This window comes from Leuresthes tenuis, unplaced genomic scaffold, assembly GCF_036924035.1.
Source record: "Leuresthes tenuis unplaced genomic scaffold, fLeuTen1.0.hap1 SCAF_9, whole genome shotgun sequence".
Classification (NCBI taxonomy): Eukaryota; Metazoa; Chordata; class Actinopteri; order Atheriniformes; family Atherinopsidae; genus Leuresthes; species Leuresthes tenuis.
This window is the reverse complement of record NW_027325363.1, coordinates 2,036,843-2,056,919: the sequence shown is the minus strand read 5'-3', so window position 1 is coordinate 2,056,919 and position 20,077 is coordinate 2,036,843. Positions and strand designations below refer to the sequence as shown.

General features: G+C 43.8%; 1 protein-coding gene across 1 annotated transcript in view; it reads right to left on the bottom strand.

Annotated features, from left to right (window-relative positions):
- Positions 1-866: 866 nt before the first annotated feature.
- LOC140314608 (nesprin-2) overlaps positions 867-20,077 on the bottom strand; it is a 46,468-nt gene continuing 27,257 nt past the window's right edge. The window contains exons 4-13 of the mRNA XM_072392915.1: positions 18,846-19,028; positions 18,418-18,552; positions 18,152-18,346; positions 17,366-17,495; positions 17,132-17,281; positions 14,042-14,142; positions 11,560-11,799; positions 3,416-3,547; positions 3,287-3,327; positions 867-1,070 (exon numbers count right to left, since the gene is read on the bottom strand). Coding sequence (XP_072249016.1) covers positions 878-1,070; positions 3,287-3,327; positions 3,416-3,547; positions 11,560-11,799; positions 14,042-14,142; positions 17,132-17,281; positions 17,366-17,495; positions 18,152-18,346; positions 18,418-18,552; positions 18,846-19,028 — 1,500 coding nt within the window. The 3' untranslated portion in view covers positions 867-877. The remainder of the gene's footprint in view (positions 1,071-3,286; positions 3,328-3,415; positions 3,548-11,559; positions 11,800-14,041; positions 14,143-17,131; positions 17,282-17,365; positions 17,496-18,151; positions 18,347-18,417; positions 18,553-18,845; positions 19,029-20,077) is intronic.

Below are 20,077 nucleotides of genomic sequence, written 5' to 3'. Positions count from 1 at the left end.
CTGTTTTTATTAAATTAATCATACAAATCGGGTGTTTTTCTGTTCTTTCCAACATATGATCCCTTTAAGAGTTTTAATTAAACCTCCCCATTTAGTCTTTGGTCTTAAAGACATAAGATTCTCACTCCGAATCATTCAAAGCACCAAAGTGGAACCTTAACATGCATTAAGGGGCGTGAGATGATTGTTTAAGGCCCGGTTTCTGCTCTCGGTTAAACCTGAGAAATGACAGGAGACCAAAACAAAAGGATTTAAAGTGGATTTAAACCGGACCTTAAATGCATGTATCAGTCATGGCTTGTTCAACAGGCGCATTTAAGTTTCATTACATCGTTTACCACATCTTGAACTTCTAGGGTTAAAATCTAAAGTTCATGTGGCATTAAAGCACCGATTTTCAATCAGCAGCCACAGACTGTTAAAGACATATTAAGGTGCTGCAACGGCTGTGCAGATGAGCTCTTATTTAAGCTGCCAACAGGTACGCTTCGTAAAGTTTTCATCCAGCTCATCTCGTTTTATCATTCTTTGGCCTCAAACTGCAGCCGTCGGGAAACGTTTGCATCCAGCAGCTGCTTTTAAAGTCAGTGGCAGTTCGGTCTGGCTGGAAAGAAGAGGCACACAACACTACTGAGTGGTCTAAAGCTACATCCCATCTGACACATTCGGACCCATAATCCTTTGGTTTCCATCGGCAGATTTTCTCACAACTTTAAAAAGAATGTTTGAATGAAAATTAATACCAATAATTGGGCAGAAACAAACCAGAACGGCCATTTTTGGCGATTCTGGAAGCAGGTACGACTGATTAGTGAGTTGTTGCAGCTGAGTTGTGTTGAGACTTTGAGCTGAAAGCCTCATTTCATCCGTCTGGTCTTCAGGTAGGCGGGGGCCCGTTGACGTACTTCAGAGCGAGGTGGAGGCTCCGTAACATGCCGTTGCTGCGGTGACACGGCGGCTCCGTGGCCCTGCAGATCAGGCTGCCCAGCAGGGCCAAAGCTGCAGCCAGGAGGAGGCAGAGGAGGGCCCGGGAGAGCAGGGAGGAGGAGGCTCTGCTGCTGGAGGACACTCTGAGGAGGAGATGGAGGCATTAAAGTGGAACTAACAACAGCAGGTTACCGTTTCCACCCTAAAACAACGGCTTATTTCGATGCTTAGACTTCTAAATGCTCTATTTAATCTGTTGCCTGTTATCATTTTGGAGCCAGGAGGCAGCGGATGAGCTGCAGGAGAACTGAAAGATGCATCCTGAGGTGTTAATAAAACCTTCTGCAGGCGGTTAGAGCTTAGGCAGACTGTAGGTCACCTCTGGCTGGAACTATTTCTGAATAACTTCAGCCTTCAGGACAGCTGGTGGAGAAAAAGCAACTAAAAGTTCAGCCTGATTCAAAACAAACTGGTGGGATGTGGTCAAACACTTCAGGGCTTCAGTTTGGGATTTCAGGAGGTGGCGTCTCCTCAGAACACATTTTAGAGAACATTCCCGATGAAAATCAACGTTCAGATGCTGTTTTCTCACATCGTAGAACACAAATCATGAATAAAACAAGCAGCAGAGGATAGAGAAGTTTCTGCATTCTCTTACATCCAGGGACCAAAACCACGATGAGACTCTAATCAACTTCTTTAATAAATCTACATTTCCCTCGTTGGTAGATTCTGGTTCACTCAGGAATAAAATAACTCATAAGATGCTCTTTTATAGCTGGAAAATCTGCAAGCATAATGATGTTTTCTGTGTAGTTACAAGAGATAAAGTCTGAATATTCTGAAAATTAACAGAAATTGTGTCAAAAAATAGAAATAATCTTACTCCATGTGTGTCGAAAACCATTTTTACCCCATGAGAAGCATTCTGAAGCAGAAGTTTACCTGCTAAAAATGCTGATTGAACCAGACTTTCTGAGATAAATAGATGAGTGGTTACATTTGACCTCAAACATCAGCCCCACAGCAGGACTGAGAGTCTTACTGGGGGTAAAAATCAAACAATCCCGTCTCTTTTTGTCCACCAACGGTCAGGAAAAGCGTGCTCTGTCCACTGCTGCAGCCCTGACTGCATCTTTCCATCAATGCAGGCTGGAGCCGATCAACACCGCTGCTGCTGCAGCTAACATGGATGAAATGCTGATGAAACAGTCTGAGATGGCGTTACGGTGACTAACCACATTTAAAATCCAGAACCGGCGTAGCAGCTCCAAGTGTGGTCCAAGAAATAACAATTAACCCTTTAAAAGTGATGTTTAAAGTGGAAGCAGCAGAGGAAAAGAGTTCCTCTAATTTACCCGATGCTTAATATCTTAACAGGAGAGGATGCTGCTCAGTTCCACCTGTGCTTCTGAGTTTGGAAGCACTGTAAAATGGTTCAGAATCAGGAGCTGGCTGCAGAAATCAGGACAAATGGAGCTAAAGGAAAAAGAGACGCTGATCCCTGCTTGGAGTCCTCCACAGAAACGAGGCTGAAGACATTTTCAAGCTGCTGAAACAGGCGTAAAACAGGCTCCCAGGTGAAAAAAACCTGCTTCTTTGAAGGTTAAAGCTGCACAAGTTCTGGACAGAAGCCAGCACCAGGTCCAAGTTGGTCAAGAAGAGGTTCGTGTGCTCCAAAACTTTCTCTTTACTACCTGATAAACACAGCTGTGGTTCCAGCTGTAGCATCAGCCACTGATTTCTGCCTCAAAAACACACAAAAACAGCCGATAAACCTCCTTTTTTTGGGAAAGTTGGTCATCATCATTCATTTCAATGGCAGGATCTGTTTAGCTACACTTTAAGATAACATTTAGTCTCATTAATTAAATTAAATCTGTGCTAAACGGCTCTGCTGTTGCACAGCTCCAAGTTTGAAAAAGATGCCTCTAATTTCATTACAGAAATAATAGAGACATTGGAAAGGCTCCATTTCAATAAAATCATTAGAAAATATCATCTGGGAGCAAAGGCAATAAATAAAAGCTAACAAATCTAAACGGCACGTTAGCATTGCTCCATATTCTGATATATTGGCTCCCAACAACCTTTTCTTCTTTACGGTGGCTTCATTTGGAAAACTAAAGCTCTGGAACAATAAAGAACTGACATGGTTTTAATGGATGAAATAGGCTTGAACATAAATCACAGAAGTGCTTCAACGCTGCTGCTCTAAAGAGAGATAAAGACCTTTCTTTTTCTTCTTCAAAGCTAACAGCTTGTGCGTTTGCTTTTCTTTCCACTGTTCCAATTAACTTCCAGAGAATTAAAGCAGTTTTGAGTCTTTTCTCGCTTTTATCATCCGAGGGTTTCTTACCTCCGCCCAGCTCCTTCAGAACAGGGCGGCTCCTGCTCGTCCTGCAGAACAAAAAGCATCTTTTAAGCTCAGATTAAAGACTACAGCGTGACAGTGAACTATATTTAACAGCTGACATCGTTAACTCACCTGTTGATGGAGCGTGACGCCATCAGAGGAGGGCTTCTCCTCTGGGTCATGTGATGAGGCGGCAGGAAGTGGCTGGAGTCTGTTGCCGTGCGTCTGCTTGGGTGAGTTGATGCGACGTCCATCCCTGTGAGTCTGAAACAGAAAACTGTTCATTAATATATGGTGTTCAGTATAAAACTGAGGAAAGTCCTGCAGAGATTCACTGAAATGTGTTAAAACATGAATATAAATCAGAATCTGAGGCAGAAACAGAGTTTGTTCAGTTCGAAGGAACTTTTCTCCCCATTTCCCTTCCTCAAGAATGGCTAAATTTGTAAATGTAAATACAGAATATATGACAAAATGTTTTCAATATCTATAATAACTATATAAAAAAAACTGTCATCAGCATAAAGGTGTATTTTTGTTGAAATTTTCCCATTAAAGTCATTTACAGAACTGCACAAAACTCTGATCCAGACCTAATTTCTTTATATTTCTCCATAAAAACAGGAAGCAGCTGCAGAGATTCACTGAAACATGATCAAACATGAACCTAAACCCAGAATCTGAGGCAGAAACAGAGTTTTTTATCAGTTCTGAGCAGCTTTAAAGTGAATCTCTGGTCTGAGCTCCTTTATTCTCCAACACAGCCTGAACCCTCTGAGACAAGCTTTCTGTCCTTTCTTTAAGGAGTCTTCAGGAATAGTTCTCCAGGCTTCTTGAAGGACATCCCAAAGCTCTTCTTTGGATGTGGGCTGCCTTTTGTTCCGTTCTCTGTCAGATGATCCCACACTGCTTCAATAATGTTGAGGTCCGGGCTCTGGGGAGGATTCATCCCTCCATAAGACCTGTTGCCACTGATTTTCAGTCCACTTCTTGTGTCATTTGGCACAGCTCAGCCTTTTCTCCCTGTTTCCCTTCCTTAAGAACGGCTTCTTGACAGCCACCCTTCCATGGAGACCATTTCTGATGAGGCTTGGGCCAACAGTAGATGGATCAGCTGAAGGTCCAGATGCATCTCTCAGGTCCTGTCAGGTCACAGCTGGATTTTTTCCTCTTTCTTAAGGACATCACTTTCAGATCCTGTTCATCTGCTGTAGATAGTTTTTTAGGCCTGACACTTCTTCTTTTGTCCTCCACTTGTCCAGTTTCCTCAAATGTTTTAAGGACACACTGCACACCATGCTGAGATATGCCAAGTTTTCAGCTAATAGCTCTTTGGGAATCACCTTGTTGCTGCAGAAATCCTATTTTCTGTCTGTCAAACTGTGTTTTCTTTGCTGTTTTTCATAGATGCAGCTAAAGAAATGGGAACAAATGATGTGTCTTTGTGACAGGCTGCTGGTAACAAAGTGCCTAAAGATCCAGTTTAAAATGGCTTCTTTGCTAAGTTGTCTGTTCTGTGTCGACACAACACTGGTTCATCCCTTGAGTTAGGAGCCTTTTTTCTGCCTGAATGGGTCAAAGGTCAGAGTTAAGTGGCTGAACAAAGAAAAAACACTGAAAATGCTCAGGAACAAGGACTGAAGATGAGGGAAAAAGCAGAAAATGTCCAAAGAAAAACTGTGAAAGAGCTTCAGAAAGCTGCAGAACTGTTGATCAGGACACTTTAAAGGTTACAGAAAGCTGGAGAACTGTTGATCAGGACACTTTAAAGGTTTCAGAAAGCTGCAGAACTGATGATCAGGACACTTTAAAGGTTTCAGAAAGCTGCAGAACTATTGATCAGGACACTTTAAAGGTTTCTGAAAGCTGCAGAACTATTGATCAGGACACTTTAAAGGTTACAGAAAGCTGCAGAACTGTTGATCAGGACACTTTAAAGGTTTCAGAAAGCTGCAGAACTGTTGATCAGGACACTTTAAAGGTTTCAGAAAGCTGCAGAACTGTTGATCAGGACACTTTAAAGGTTTCAGAAAGCTGCAGAACTGTTGATCAGGACACTTTAAAGGTTTCAGAAAGCTGCAGAACTATTGATCAGGACACTTTAAAGGCTTCAGAAAGCTGCAGAACTGTTGATCAGGACACTTTAAAGGTTACAGGAAGCTGCAGAACTATTGATCAGGACACTTTAAAGGCTTCAGAAAGCTGCAGAACTGTTGATCAGGACACTTTAAAGGTTTCAGAAAGCTGCAGAACTATTGATCAGGACACTTTAAAGGTTTCAGAAAGCTGCAGAACTATTGATCAGGACACTTTAAAGGTTACAGAAAGCTGCAGAACTGTTGATCAGGACACTTTAAAGGTTTCAGAAAGCTGCAGAACTGTTGATCAGGACACTTTAAAGGTTTCAGAAAGCTGCAGAACTGTTGATCAGGACACTTTAAAGGTTTCAGAAAGCTGCAGAACTGTTGATCAGGACACTTTAAAGGTTTCAGAAAGCTGCAGAACTGTTGATCAGGACACTTTAAAGGTTTCAGAAAGCTGCAGAACTGTTGATCAGGACACTTTAAAGGTCACAGGAAGTCTGGAAGAAAGGAGTTTGGACCAGGACTGAATGCATATTTTTCATCTTATTTAGTGCACAGGGAGTAACTAAAATATCCAAACAGGAGCTCAGTGTGATGCTATGTGCTTAGAGGTGGCCTCGCTGTGTTTCTAATCTTAAATAACACATTCCTTTCAGCTTTGTGAACTTTCCTTTCAGTGTTTTTAAGCTAAAATATCCAAACAGGAGGTCAGTTTGTTTGTTTTTAAGCTCTTAAACATCTTCTGCATCGTCTCAGCGTCACTTCGGCCTTTTGCTCTGGTCCAAATCAATTTTCCAACGATGTTCTCCAGACTTCGGTTTGGACAAAACCTGAGCTCCTGAGTTCAGGTCCATCTGTGTCGATTTGTCTCCTGGAACGATGCTTGAAATGCGATCAAACAGCTTTGGACTCGGTTCTGCTTTCAGTCAGATTTCATACAAACTGCATCGACACTTTCCCGATTCGCTCCGTCACCAACATCAAATCTGGACTTTATTTCTGATGGTTTTCCAGGTGATGGACCTCCGTTAGAGCCACAAACATCCATCCAATCAAACGTATTACAGAAAAACTGCTGAAATTATAACAGCTAAAATATGCTTTGTCACCAGATCTGATCTGAAAGAAGTCATCTATCAGCTAAAATTCTTTGTCTCCTGCTATTTATCATTTTTATAGATGTCGCATTGCTGTTCGCGGACATTTATCTGAACTGGTGGAAAGCCAGGGAGGGAAAACAGAGATAAGAGAAGTAAAGAGGGAGGAAGCAAAGGAAGAAGTCTGCATGTTTCTCTCCTACTTTTATGGGGATTGTTAAAGTGCAGCCAGACCTGACGCATAAATCAAGACTTTATGGATTCATTCTGCGGTCTGAGGAGCAGAAGGAAGACGGAGAATAAATAGATTCTTTCTCCAGTAATGAAAGAGGGGGAGAAAATGAAGTCTAATGGAGAGAGAAACATGAGGCTGGGGATGAAAAACAGAGAGGAGTCCATCTTTATAAAAGCTTGATGCTTCTGATGATTAGGAATGCTGATGGAGCTTCTGCTGGGAAGCAGGAACTGAGATAACACAGTGTGCCGTTAATCTCCTTCACACTGGAGGGGCATCTTTTCAGACATAATCATACTTTATCAGCGGTAAAAGAAGTGAATAAAGTAAAATAACTCAGCATCTCAAAGAGTGGGACGTGTGCATAAGAGCACAGCCGCATTCGAGTGTCAAATTCATTCGTTTTTCAGCTGTTTTCTGAGAAAATGTGAGAGTAAATATGTGCCATCTTTCTTTCTTTCATCTGAGGGAAGAGACTAAACTGTGAACTTTGACCTGGAAGTGATTACTGTGTCCTCATCACATATGTATGCAGAAACTTTACCATCTTTTTCCCATCTGCAGGTGCAACACAATTTGAAAATAATGACACACGATGCAGTCGAGGACATTCGTGGAACTATTGAGCCAGACAGCAATGCATCACTGGAAAGCAGATCAAGTCCAAACTCAGTCTGAAAGTAAGCCGAACCACGTCCAAAATCTGGCTCCAAACTGTTCAAACAAAGTCCGAAATAAGGTCTGAGATGAAGTCATGACCTTTAACCTTTAACATGCTAACTGAGGCCTGTAGAGTCTGAGATGTATGACCTTTAACCTTTAGCATGCTAACTGAGGCCTGTAGAGTGAGATGTATGACCTTTAACCTTTAGCATGCTAACTGAGGCCTGTAGAGTCTGAGATGTATGACCTTTAACCTTTAGCATGCTAACTGAGGCCTGTAGAGTCTGAGATGTATGAGCTTTAACCTTTAGCATGCTAACTGAGGCCTGTAGAGTCTGAGATGTATGAGCTTTAACCTTTAGCATGCTAACTGAGGCCTGTAGAGTCTGAGATGTAGCTCTGGGCTTTTTCACCTTGGGGTGACCTTTAACCTTTAACATGCTAACTGAGGCCTGTAGAGTCTGAGATGTAGCTCTGGGCTTTTTCACCTTGGGGTGACCTTTAACCTTTAACATGCTAACTGAGGCCTGTAGAGTCTGAGATGTATGACCTTTAACCTTTAGCATGCTAACTGAGGCCTGTAGAGTCTGAGATGTAGCTCTGGGTTTTTTCACCTTGGGGTGACCTTTAACCTTTAACATGCTAACTGAGGCCTGTAGAGTCTGAGATGTAGCTCTGGGCTTTTTCACCTTGGGGTGACCTTTAACCTTTAACATGCTAACTGAGGCCTGTAGAGTCTGAGATGTAGCTCTGGGCTTTTTCACCTTGGGGTGACCTTTAACCTTTAACATGCTAACTGAGGCCTGTAGAGTCTGAGATGTAGCTCTGGGCTTTTTCACCTTGGGGTGACCTTTAACCTTTAGCATGCTAACTGAGGCCTGTGGAGTCTGAGATGTAGCTCTGGGCTTTTTCACCTTGGGGTGACCTTTAACCTTTAACATGCTAACTGAGGCCTGTAGAGTCTGAGATGTAGCTCTGGGCTTCTTCACCTTGGGGTGACCTTTAACCTTTAACATGCTAACTGAGGCCTGTAGAGTCTGAGATGTAGCTCTGGGCTTCTTCACCTTGGGGTGACCTTTAACCTTTAGCATGCTAACTGAGGCCTGTAGAGTCTGAGATGTAGCTCTGGGTTTTTTCACCTTGGGGTGACCTTTAACCTTTAACATGCTAACTGAGGCCTGTAGAGTCTGAGATGTAGCTCTGGGCTTTTTCACCTTGGGGTGACCTTTAACCTTTAACATGCTAACTGAGGCCTGTAGAGTCTGAGATGTAGCTCTGGGCTTTTTCACCTTGGGGTGACCTTTAACCTTTAACATGCTAACTGAGGCCTGTAGAGTCTGAGATGTAGCTCTGGGCTTTTTCACCTTGGGGTGACCTTTAACCTTTAGCATGCTAACTGAGGCCTGTGGAGTCTGAGATGTAGCTCTGGGCTTTTTCACCTTGGGGTGACCTTTAACCTTTAACATGCTAACTGAGGCCTGTAGAGTCTGAGATGTAGCTCTGGGCTTCTTCACCTTGGGGTGACCTTTAACCTTTAACATGCTAACTGAGGCCTGTAGAGTCTGAGATGTAGCTCTGGGCTTCTTCACCTTGGGGTGACCTTGCTGGGACGTCCACTCCTGGGAAGATTGACAGCTGTCCTGAATGTTTTCCACTTGTGAATAATCTTTCTCTCTGTAGAATGATGGACTCCAGATAGTCTGGAAATGGCCTTATAACCCTTCCCAGACTGATGGGCAGCAGCAGCTGCTTCTCTAAGATCATTGCTGGTGTCTTTGATCAGCAGCTCCTGGCTGCTTCTTACTGTGGAAGCAGGAAGGATTCACTTAGTTTTTCTTTTCCTATTTTTACAGAAAATCCTCCACAGTGCAACACATGCATCTGCTGACAGATGAAGATGCTGAACAAAGAGCTTTTTTAAAAACCCAACCTGCTGAAACAGCTGGAAGGAGCCGAGATCTTTCAGAGCTTCGACTTCCACACAAAACTTTACTTTATTTTACTTTGTGTGTGTGGAGCAGAGTGTGAATGAATGAAAGTGTCCATCAGGAGATTTTACAGACACATGATATCCATGTGATGCCATGTGCTGAAAGTTAATGCTGAACTCAAGCAAGAAAACAAGGCCTGAAGACAATAAATCTGCTGTTATTCTATAGGTTCAGAACCCACAACATCCTGCTTTCCACTGATTCAATTCCACAGAAAATACCTCAAAAACAGGGTGTTAGTTAGTTAATAAAATATCCATTAATTTCTTTAAAAACAAACGACTGGATCAGCTTTTAAAAAAAAGAAAATAATTGCATTGTTCGGGTCTATTTTCAGAGGCAGATTAACCCACATCTGTTTCTACATTTGTGGCAGTGGGACATCGCCGCGGCGACCACAGCTTTACGTGTTATGTGATAAAACTGGCATGCGTGGCTGAGATTAGATCAGCTCAGACCTCGTCTGTTCAAACTGAAAACAAATGTCAAAGAGGATTAAAACGTAGGAAAAAAAATCTATATTATCTGTACGGTGTTTCAATTAAGACAAAACACGGAGCAGAACACATGCACTGTGCAGGAGGTTAGAGCAATTCAAACGTTACATTAATTATACAGAACCAAACGTACTGTGAATTATATGATGATGCAGCAGGAAAAGCACTGAAATAACAAAGAGCTCTGAAGCAGATCTTTACAAAGCTCTCGTTTCAACAGAGAAACTTCCCCAAGGTGCTCCAAAAACAATCCAAAGCAGGCCCAAAACCAAGTTTGAAACCAGCCCCGAACCAAGTTAAAATCCAGTCTGAACCTGGTCTCAAACTGATCCAGATCAAAGCCAGATTCAAGCTTTAAACCACACCTGAAACAAAGTAATAATTAAATAATATAGAGATCAAACCAGGTCATTTTCCAAGTCCAAATCTATTTCAAAACCAAGTTTGAAACCAGCCCCGAACCAAGTTAAAATCCAGTCTGAACCTGGTCTCAAACTGATCCAGATCAAAGCCAGATTCAAGCTTGGAACCACGCCTGAAACAAAGTAATAATTAAATAATATAGAGATCAAACCAGGTCATTTTCCAAGTCCAAATCTATTTCAAAACCAAGTTTGAAACCAGCCCCGAACCAAGTTAAAATCCAGTCTGAACCTGGTCTCAAACTGATCCAGATCAAAGCCAGATTCAAGCTTGGAACCACGTCTGAAACAAAGTAATAATTAAATAATATAGAGATCAAACCAGGTCATTTTCCAAGTCCAAATCTATTTCAAAACTAAGTTTGAAACCAGCCCCGAACCAAGTTAAAATCCAGTCTCAAACTGATCCAGATCAAAGCCAGATTCAAGCTTTAAACCACACCTGAAACAAAGTAAAAAACTAAATAATATAGAGATCAAACCAGGTCATTTTCCAAGTCCAAATTTATTTCAAAACCAAGTTTGAAACCAGCCCCGAACCAAGTTAAAATCCAGTCTGAACCTGGTCTCAAACTGATCCAGATCAAAGCCAGATTCAAGCTTGGAACCACGTCTGAAACAAAGTAATAATTAAATAATATAGAGATCAAACCAGGTCATTTTCCAAGTCCAAATCTATTTCAAAACTAAGTTTGAAACCAGCCCCGAACCAAGTTAAAATCCAGTCTCAAACTGATCCAGATCAAAGCCAGATTCAAGCTTTAAACCACACCTGAAACAAAGTAAAAAACTAAATAATATAGAGATCAAACCAGGTCATTTTCCAAGTCCAAATTTATTTCAAAACCAAGTTTGAAACCAGCCCCGAACCAAGTTAAAATCCAGTCTGAACCTGGTCTCAAACTGATCCAGATCAAAGCCAGATTCAAGCTTGGAACCACGCCTGAAACAAAGTAATAATTAAATAATATAGAGATCAAACCAGGTCATTTTCCACGTCTGAAAGTAACCCAAAGTCCAGATCTACTTCAGAACCAGCTGCACACTTCCTGCCCAGCAGCAGAACATCCTGAACACATCAGACTAAGCCGGCACATGCAGCTGCTGTTGGGTTTGCACAGAAATACTCAACCTCACACCTTTTCCCGGTCAATAAACATGATTAGGATCACTTTTTGAATCCGGCTTCATTAACCTTAACCTTTAACCCTTAACAGCATGTATTCAGTCCTTTAAAACCAGGGCTAAAAGTTTCTGTGAAAAAGGGGGATGCTTCAGTTAACCCACCTTCACCTCCCGGTCCGTTTGCACAGCTTTGGAACAGGAAGCCCTCCTCTCGGGTGGGGCGGAGCTCTGGACTCGTAGCCACGCCTTCACGCGTCCTCCATCAAAGCTCAGCGGCTCGCCAGCTTCTCTGTCAGGAGTGGAGGTCATCCACTGGTCCCGGGAGGGCTGAGTAACCTCCTGAATGGCTGCGACTGGCGAGCAAAAGCCGGGCTGGGGGTGGTCCGGCCATTCCTCCGGACCCTGTGGAGCAGAAGCAGAGCGAAGCTTGGACATAGTTCATATCATCCATCTGAAGCCGCGGCTTCTCATGCTTTTCACTGCCATTTAGAAGGTGTGAATGAGAAAAAGTAAAAGTTTATACAAAACGCTCCCCTGTTGTGGTTATTTTGCAGACGACGACGCTTGTTTTACGGGAATAGAAGCAGCTTTAAAATGATGCGACTCAGCAGCTGTTTCTGGTCTGAAGGACAAACAAAAAACCTTTGCAGATATGGAATAATATCCCAGATACTCCCTGGGATGAAGAAGGGCCATTTTCCTCTTGCAGATGTCCACCACAGCTGTTGTTGTCTTTATCTCAAGCTTCATTTTCCATCTATTACAACTTCTTCTTCTACTGAATTACAACTGGCAACGTAGCCTACAGCGCCACCTTCTGGTGACACCAGTTTAGTTTCTTCACTTCAATCTGATGTATTTTTGCAGCTCTTGAAAAGAGTGTTTCAGATTTGCTTTGCTAATGAATAAGAACCCGAAATCTGCTCCATTTGAACCGAGGTGGCTGCTGAAGCAGGTGGCGAGGGGCGTGCATGCAGCAGTCTGCAGGAACGTCCGAAAGGTTAACGAAGAACAACCGGGCGAGCTGGCATCTCGCCTTTACTCGTCCAGTAAATAACGAGGCTGATAAAAATGCTGCGATGTCTTTGTGTTTATCCTGCAGCTGTAATCAGAAGCTAATTCAGCTTCACATGCGGCTCGTTTCTGTTTTTGTTGAGCTGCAGAGTTCACAGACAGTGCAACTGCGTGCATGTCGACTTCGACCCCCCCCCCCCCCCCCCCCCACGCCGAATCATTTTGTTTTTACGTCACCATCCTCCCTCATCATTATTTGTTTCTCTGCTGGCACCTTTCATGTCTCCTCTGCTGTGTGGCACCAGAATAAAGCTAAAAAAGGAAACGGCTGAACCCGGCAACATGTAGAGCTGCTACATTCTGCGGGAGTCATCAATAAATCAGGGGAAGAGGAGGTGAACTGTTGTAACCAGCATTTTCAGACAGCTGCTGTGTTGGAACATCAATGCCTCTGTTAGTGTGTGTGAGGTACAGATGGGAAGCATCTGGGTCAAAGCAGAGCAACAAAAAGAGGAACTTAAACACTGAAATTAGGAGTTTGCTCATGTTTAGACCCGGCGTAACCTGTTAGAGTAGCTTTACTTCATCTTCACTTTATGTTAAAAAGCTTAAAGGGGAACTCTGGTATTTTTAAACCTTATTTCTGGCATGAAATACGTTCATCTGCTCACCGAGAACAGTTTGGTGAAAGTCGGCGTCCTTCGGAAGATATTTAGATAACTGGAGATCCATATAACGGAGTGAACGGGGCTTAGAGGATGCAGCCTCTAAATAAGGCATTATCTGTCTTTATTTCACCAATACTTTAAGAAGAATGAATGAATGAACGTGTGCTATAGCTCTGTTAGCTCATAGCTGCTGTTATGTGGCTACTTGCAGCTATAGGAGAGCTAACGGAGGGATTTCTACACAGGCACTCTACTGGGACCACTTCATCCACACGCCCCCCTGCAGCACAGGTCATTCACTCCGGTAAGAACGTCCATCTTACTCAAAGTTGTCGTCCACGTTGTCAAAATCTGATAAATATCCTGCCATGTTGCACAAAACTATCAGCAGCAAACTCTGTGTGAAGTTAGCCGACTGTCACAGAGCACGGAGTGAATAAACTGTGCTGCAGGGGGGCGTGTGGATGAAGTGGTCCCAGTAGAGTGCCTGTGTAGAAATCCCTCCGTTAGCTCTCCTATAGCTGCAAGTAGCCACATAACAGCAGCTATGAGCTAACAGAGCTATAGCACAGGTTCATTCATTCATTCTTCTTAAAGTATTGGTGAAATAAAGACAGATAATGCCTTATTTAGAGGCTGCATCCTCTAAGCCCCGTTCACTCTGTTATATGGATCTCCAGTTATCTAAATATCTTCCGAAGGACGCCAACTTTCACCAAACTGTTCTCAGTGAGCAGATGAACGTATTTCATGCCAGAAATAAGGTTTAAAAATACCGGAGTTCCCCTTTAAAATAAAGTCAACACTGGTTACTTATTTGCCACAAAAGTTTTAAACTTAACTGTGCAAGAAAAAACAAGGTTAGAAAAGTGCCGTTTTCTGTTATCTTCACACTTATAATCAATATTTCTTTCTTTTAACCTGTAAATACATAAATTTAAGTTGAAACTCTTGTGACTAACCAAGTCTGCTTCCTGGTTTGTGATGTCAGTGCTGATGTCAGAGCGAGAGTCGAAGGAACCGATGTAGCTCCACCTCTTCAGGTCATCTCTGTTGCACAGACCTACGGCACAATTACATGAAAGAATCAGGTTTAAATCCTCATAAAACATCCAGCAACATCTAAAAAGCCTGGAGCAAAAGAGGGTTTTTTGGTCTCATCAACACGAAGAAGACGAGCAGCTTCAATCCAATTCCTTCAGCCTTTAAGAAGCCTGCACTGGACCATTTCCCCAAAGCAGCACTGCAGTCCAAAGCCAGATGGTGCACAGCCTTTGGCCCTTCCTGACCGACTGGAGGACGGTTCCAACAGAAGTGATCCAGCTCCTTCTAGCTAGGTTCTAGAGGAACCGGCGCTATGGTTCCACCGACTCCTGTGGTCAGAAGCTGGGGCAAACAGAGACCACCCAGACCAATGAAATGTTGGGACCTCTGTCCATATAATGAACTGAACTTCATGGTCGTGAAGTCAAAGCTGGACAGGAAGAAGACAGCTTGGCCTCGGAGCTGCAGGAGACCAACTGTCTGCCTGCGCTGTGGTCCTGGTGCTACAGGAGCTTCCCTCGACCCAGACCTGAACTTTAACAGCCCATTTCCAGACAAGATCCTCCATCCCCAGCAGCTTTGACAGCTTCACCTTCAGAACGAGTTCTGACCAGAACCAGGAAACCTGAGCTCATCACTGCAGTCCTCTGATCTGCTGCAGCCAGAGTTCTGCTGAGATCTAACAGCAGAGATCATGTTTCTCCAGTTTTAGCTTCTCTTCATTGGCTCCCTGTTAGATTCAGAACAGAATCTAAGCTTCTTCTCCTCACATATAAAGCTCTTAATGACCGAGCTCCATCACATCTTAAAGATCTCACAGTTGGATATTTCCCCAACAGAGCACTTTGCTCTCAGGCTGCAGGTTTCCTTGTTGTTCCCAGAGTTTCTAAAAGCAGAATGGGAGGCAGAGCCTTCAGTTATCAGGCCCCTAAAAGCAGAATGGGAGGCAGAGCCTTCAGTTATCAGGCCCCTAAAAGCAGAATGGGAGGCAGAGCCTTCAGTTATCAGGCCCCTAAAAGCAGAATGGGAGGCAGAGCCTTCAGTTATCAGGCCCCTAAAAGCAGAATGAGAGGCAGAGCCTTCAGTTATCAGGCCCCTAAAAGCAGAATGGGAGGCAGAGCCTTCAGTTATCAGGCCCCTAAAAGCAGAATGAGAGGCAGAGCCTTCAGTTATCAGGCCCCTAAAAGCAGAACGGGAGGCAGAGCCTTCAGTTATCAGGCCCCTAAAAGCAGAACGGGAGGCAGAGCCTTCAGTTATCAGGCCCCTAAAAGCAGAATGGGAGGCAGAGCCTTCAGTTATCAGGCCCCTAAAAGCAGAATGGGAGGCAGAGCCTTCAGTTATCAGGCCCCTAAAAGCAGAATGGGAGGCAGAGCCTTCAGTTATCAGGCCCCTAAAAGCAGAATGGGAGGCAGAGCCTTCAGTTATCAGGCCCCTCTCTGTGGAACCAGCTTCCAGTTTGGCTTCAGGAAGCAGACACCCTCTCTACCTTTAAGATCAGGCTGAAACTTTCCTTTCTGATAAAGCTTATAGTTAGGGATGGCTCAGGTGAGCCTGGAACATCCCATAGTTCTGCTGCTATAGGCCCAGCCTGCTGGGGGAGCTCATCTGTCACCTTTCCTCCCTTTGCTCTCTTTTTCCTCCTGTTTAATTTCTCAAATGATTTTATGTCCATGTGACATTATTGTGGTTATTAACTTGTGTTTCCCTGTTCCAGCAGGTATCCTTTGAATGGTGTTATGGTGTTTTTCCCCCCTCTTTTCCCTCTTTTCTGTCTTCTCAAACCCCAGCTGGTCGAGGCGGATGGACACCCTTCCTGGTTCTGGTTCTGCCAGAGGTTTCTTCCTGGTTCTGGTTCTGCCAGAGGTTTCTTCCTGGTCCTGGTTCTGCCAGAGGTTTCTTCCTGGTCCTGGTTCTGCCAGAGGTTTCTTCCCGGTTCTGGTTCTGCCAGAGGTTTTTTTCCCGGTTCTGGTTCTGCCAGAGGCTTCTTCCTGGTTCTGGTTCTGCCAGAGGTTTCTTCCCGGTTCTGGTTCTGCCAGAGGTTTCTTCCTGGTTCTGCCAGAGGTTTCTTCCTGGTTCTGGTTCTGCCAGAGGTTTCTTCCTGGTTCTGGTTCTGCCAGAGGTTTCTTCCTGGTTCTGGTTCTGCCAGAGGTTTCTTCCTGGTTCTGGTTCTTCCAGAGGTTTCTTCCCGGTTCTGGTTCTGCCAGAGGTTTCTTCCCGGTTCTGGTTCTGCCAGAGGTTTCTTCCCGGTTCTGGTTCTGCCAGAGGTTTTTTTCCCGGTTCTGGTTCTGCCAGAGGTTTCTTCCCGGTTCTGGTTCTGCCAGAGGTTTCTTCCCGGTTCTGGTTCTGCCAGAGGTTTCTTCCTGGTTCTGGTTCTGCCAGAGGTTTCTTCCTGTTAAAGGGAGTCGTTCCTTTCCACAGTCCCTCAGGCTCAGGACGGGAGATTGGACTGAAGTCAAGTTTCGGTCCAATCTGTTGGTTTCCTTAGCTCGGATATTATTTTTTGAATTGGCTCCATATGAATTAATTGGATTATGATTACAATGAATTGAATTCTTCTGTAAAGCACCTTGAGTTGCCTTTGTGTATTAAATGTGTTTTTCAAATAAAAGCAGCTTCAAACCACTGTTATTGGTAATTTAGTGGGAAATTATACCGGTTCTTAAAAGGAAGCTTAATCAAACAAACCCTGGACTTCCCTGAAGCCTTTTTCACGTGTTGAATTAAACGTTGGTTGATGCTGACAGAACAGATGACAAAGCGACGTATTTGTGTGTGTTTTCTAACAGCTATCTTCTGTCAGCTGAGGGTAACAGTCTTTGGAAAGGCTCAGTTCAGCTGTTTTACTGCCAGACCTCCATGTTGCCTCCTTACACCCAGGCCTGCCTTGAATCTGCACGATTAAAAGGGGTTAAAACACCCCGTGGAGCATCATTCAGTCCCTGATTCATCCATCATGAAGATAAGAACGAGGAACTCATTTCTTACCACCAGAAAACTTCACTGCTTACCTGTGCCGGCACTGAAATACGAAGAGTCTGCATCGTCGTGGGAGACCGAACGCCCGATATCGACCGAGGGGTCCCACTCCAGCCCCATGGGCTCATGGGTGGGTGAGGATGGAGAGGAAGGAGGAGGATGATGGAGGGGTGAAGGCTGGTCTGAGGAGAATGCCGACATTTTTCCTTATGATGCATCCGATAACCTTCATGTTCATTTATGATCTTAACGAGATTCTGTTTTACCTTTAGGATGGTTTGAAACTGAAGCGACGTCCGAGATGGTTTTCTCCAACAATCCTTCTTCTTCCGGCAGAGCCTCTGAGGGACAACCGGAGTCTGTGGGCTGAGACAAAATCCAGTCATCCTCAAACACCTGGAGGAGGAGGAAAAGGAGGCAGAGTCAGGAAAACGGGCAAAGAAATGCATGACATTCAGTCACAGAGGAAGTATTTAAGTAACATTCAGTCACACTTTAATCAACCCTTTAAAGACGACATGCTTTTTGTGATTATGTCATTTTTAAAGTAAATCATCTGCATTCAAAGCCAAAGGTTTGTATTTTCTCTCATCTGCACCTGCGGCTGAGAATCAAACACTGATAATAACTTTAAAAGTCTTTGGAGGCTGTTTTAAAGACGGCTTTATGTTGTAATTAAGTTTAATATAAGATAATTATTCAAATAGTATAATTTAAGTATCAGTGGTGGCAACTGTGCAGAAATCTACCAGGTTACAGACTCTAAAACTTTATAAAAAGGCAGCACTCGGTCATTGGGATGACAACTTTACACATGTTCAATTAAAAAAAGGCAAAAACTGTAATATAGCTTTAATACTTTTGGACAAATCTGTCAGTTTGATGCAGACACTTTAAAAGGCAGAGCAACAAACGGGGTTTTACAGAAAAAAGGAGCACAGCTGTTCCGTCTTACAGCTGCAGAATACTGAAATTGATTTATTCATATATCAGAATTCGTTTCCTCGCTGCAGCCCTGTATATAACATCTGTTTCCGCCTCTGTGCGAGTACCAGTCTCATGCTGAGAAGACGAGTGTGCGTCCGTGCGATGTTGTTGTAGACGTGGCTGCAGCGCCGCAGCAGCTCCAGCAGCCGGTTCTCTACATGCTGAGCGTCGGCCGGCTCGCTGCGCTGGATCAACGCCTCGCCGCGCTGCAGCAGAGCGTTCACACGGGCCGAGTTCTCGCACACACACTGCTGGAAGGACTGCACACGGGACAAATATCACTCAATCTGAGATATGCATGAGATGAGAAGGCAGTTCTGAGAGTACACACCTGCAACCGTCTGAGTTTTTCACAGGTACTTCCTGTAAGGTGCTCGATCTCCATCAGACGATCATCCATGTCAGCCAACCAGAGTGCAAGCTCCTCCCACTGTGCGTCAAACTCCTCCCACTCTGAGACAAAAAGCTGGAAGAGAAAGCATTGATTACCGTCTGTAATAAAATAAATTACAAGTTCAGAGTTACACTCATTTAAAAAGTTAATTTCCAGAAAATAAATCCCAAAAAGTGAAAATTACGCCTCAAACCTGCTGCTGAACGCCACCAAAGATGATTCAAAGGAGCATTTACTGGTTACCAGCATGTAGAATTATGTACAAACGGCTCAGAAGCTTAATTATTTTGTACTTTAAGTTAAAACGCCATCATGTAATAAGAGACCGAACTGTAAAAAAGTAGCTGGAGAGTAATTATCGGGACCTGCAGTCGTCCTGTGATGGATTCCAGTTTGGCGTTGACAGCATCCCATCGGCGGCCACAATCCCTCGCCGACGCCAGAAGCCGAGCCTGCATGGTGCCCTGAAAGAGCCGAGTTAAGGTCCGATTCCTCTGGGTCAGACTGTCCAGCGCGATGAGGTGAGATCCTGCCTCACAACGCAGCCTCTGAACACACAAAACAAATGTGAAGCAGTGCCCAGGAGACAACGCTCTTCAGCAATATGTCTTTGGAAGTAAAACCAGAGCATATTTCAATCAGAACACATCAAGTATCCCATCACATCTATCCAAAGGTGCACCCCAAGGCTCGATGCTGGGGCACCTTTTCTTTTAATCGCTTTGTTGGATATCTTCACGAACAGCTTATTGTACCCAACTGGACCGTTTATCCACATTCAGCTAAATCTTTTCAGGACTGAACTGTTGATCATTTCATCCAAGCAGTTTATCTGTCACAGCATTTTAATCAAAATGACCTCTTTTCTCTCTGTAAGAACCCTGCCTTTCATGAGTTCTCTTTTCACTTTACAGCACAAGCTTGTATCTGACTCTGTATGCCACCAACTCCTGTTACAGACCATTTCTCTCATATAGACTTCTACATGCAGGTCTCCCAGTGTACAGATGGTTAAAAAAGCTGCTGTTCAATCAATCAAAAAGGGAACATGAATACAAATCAAGTCACTAATGCCAATACTGCCTAGTGCCTAAACTCAGGAGCCTCTCATCTGGTACTCAAACCTCAAACTGGACTTACTGAGCACCTCTTTCTGTACTCTTTGCCTTATTTAGCCCTCAGCTAAAGTTTCCAAAGTGTCTAAAGTCTATTTGGCTTCCATATGCCAGCTACACGAAAAGGCTTTGTTCTTATTTCTCTGCTTAATGATGGATTATCCATCTACAGCATCTCTGGAAGGAGTAAAAAGTGACACACTGAAACATTTTACCACCATCTGAGCAGGAGGCTGCTTTGTGTGCAGGAGCTGTACAAGATGATCAGTGGGAATCAGGTTTCCCAGCACAGACAGAATCTAATTTGTACTAACAAGCAGAATCTACAGCTGCACCCTCATACATTGTTATCAAAGGCGGCGAGACATCTGGATTTTCACAGTAAGACCGCCTGCTTCAGCTTTGTGACAGGCTGCTGAGTGATATTTACTCTCTGCTTGGATTATGTCTTTAACCACTGGCTGAACTTTAGCTGAACTTTG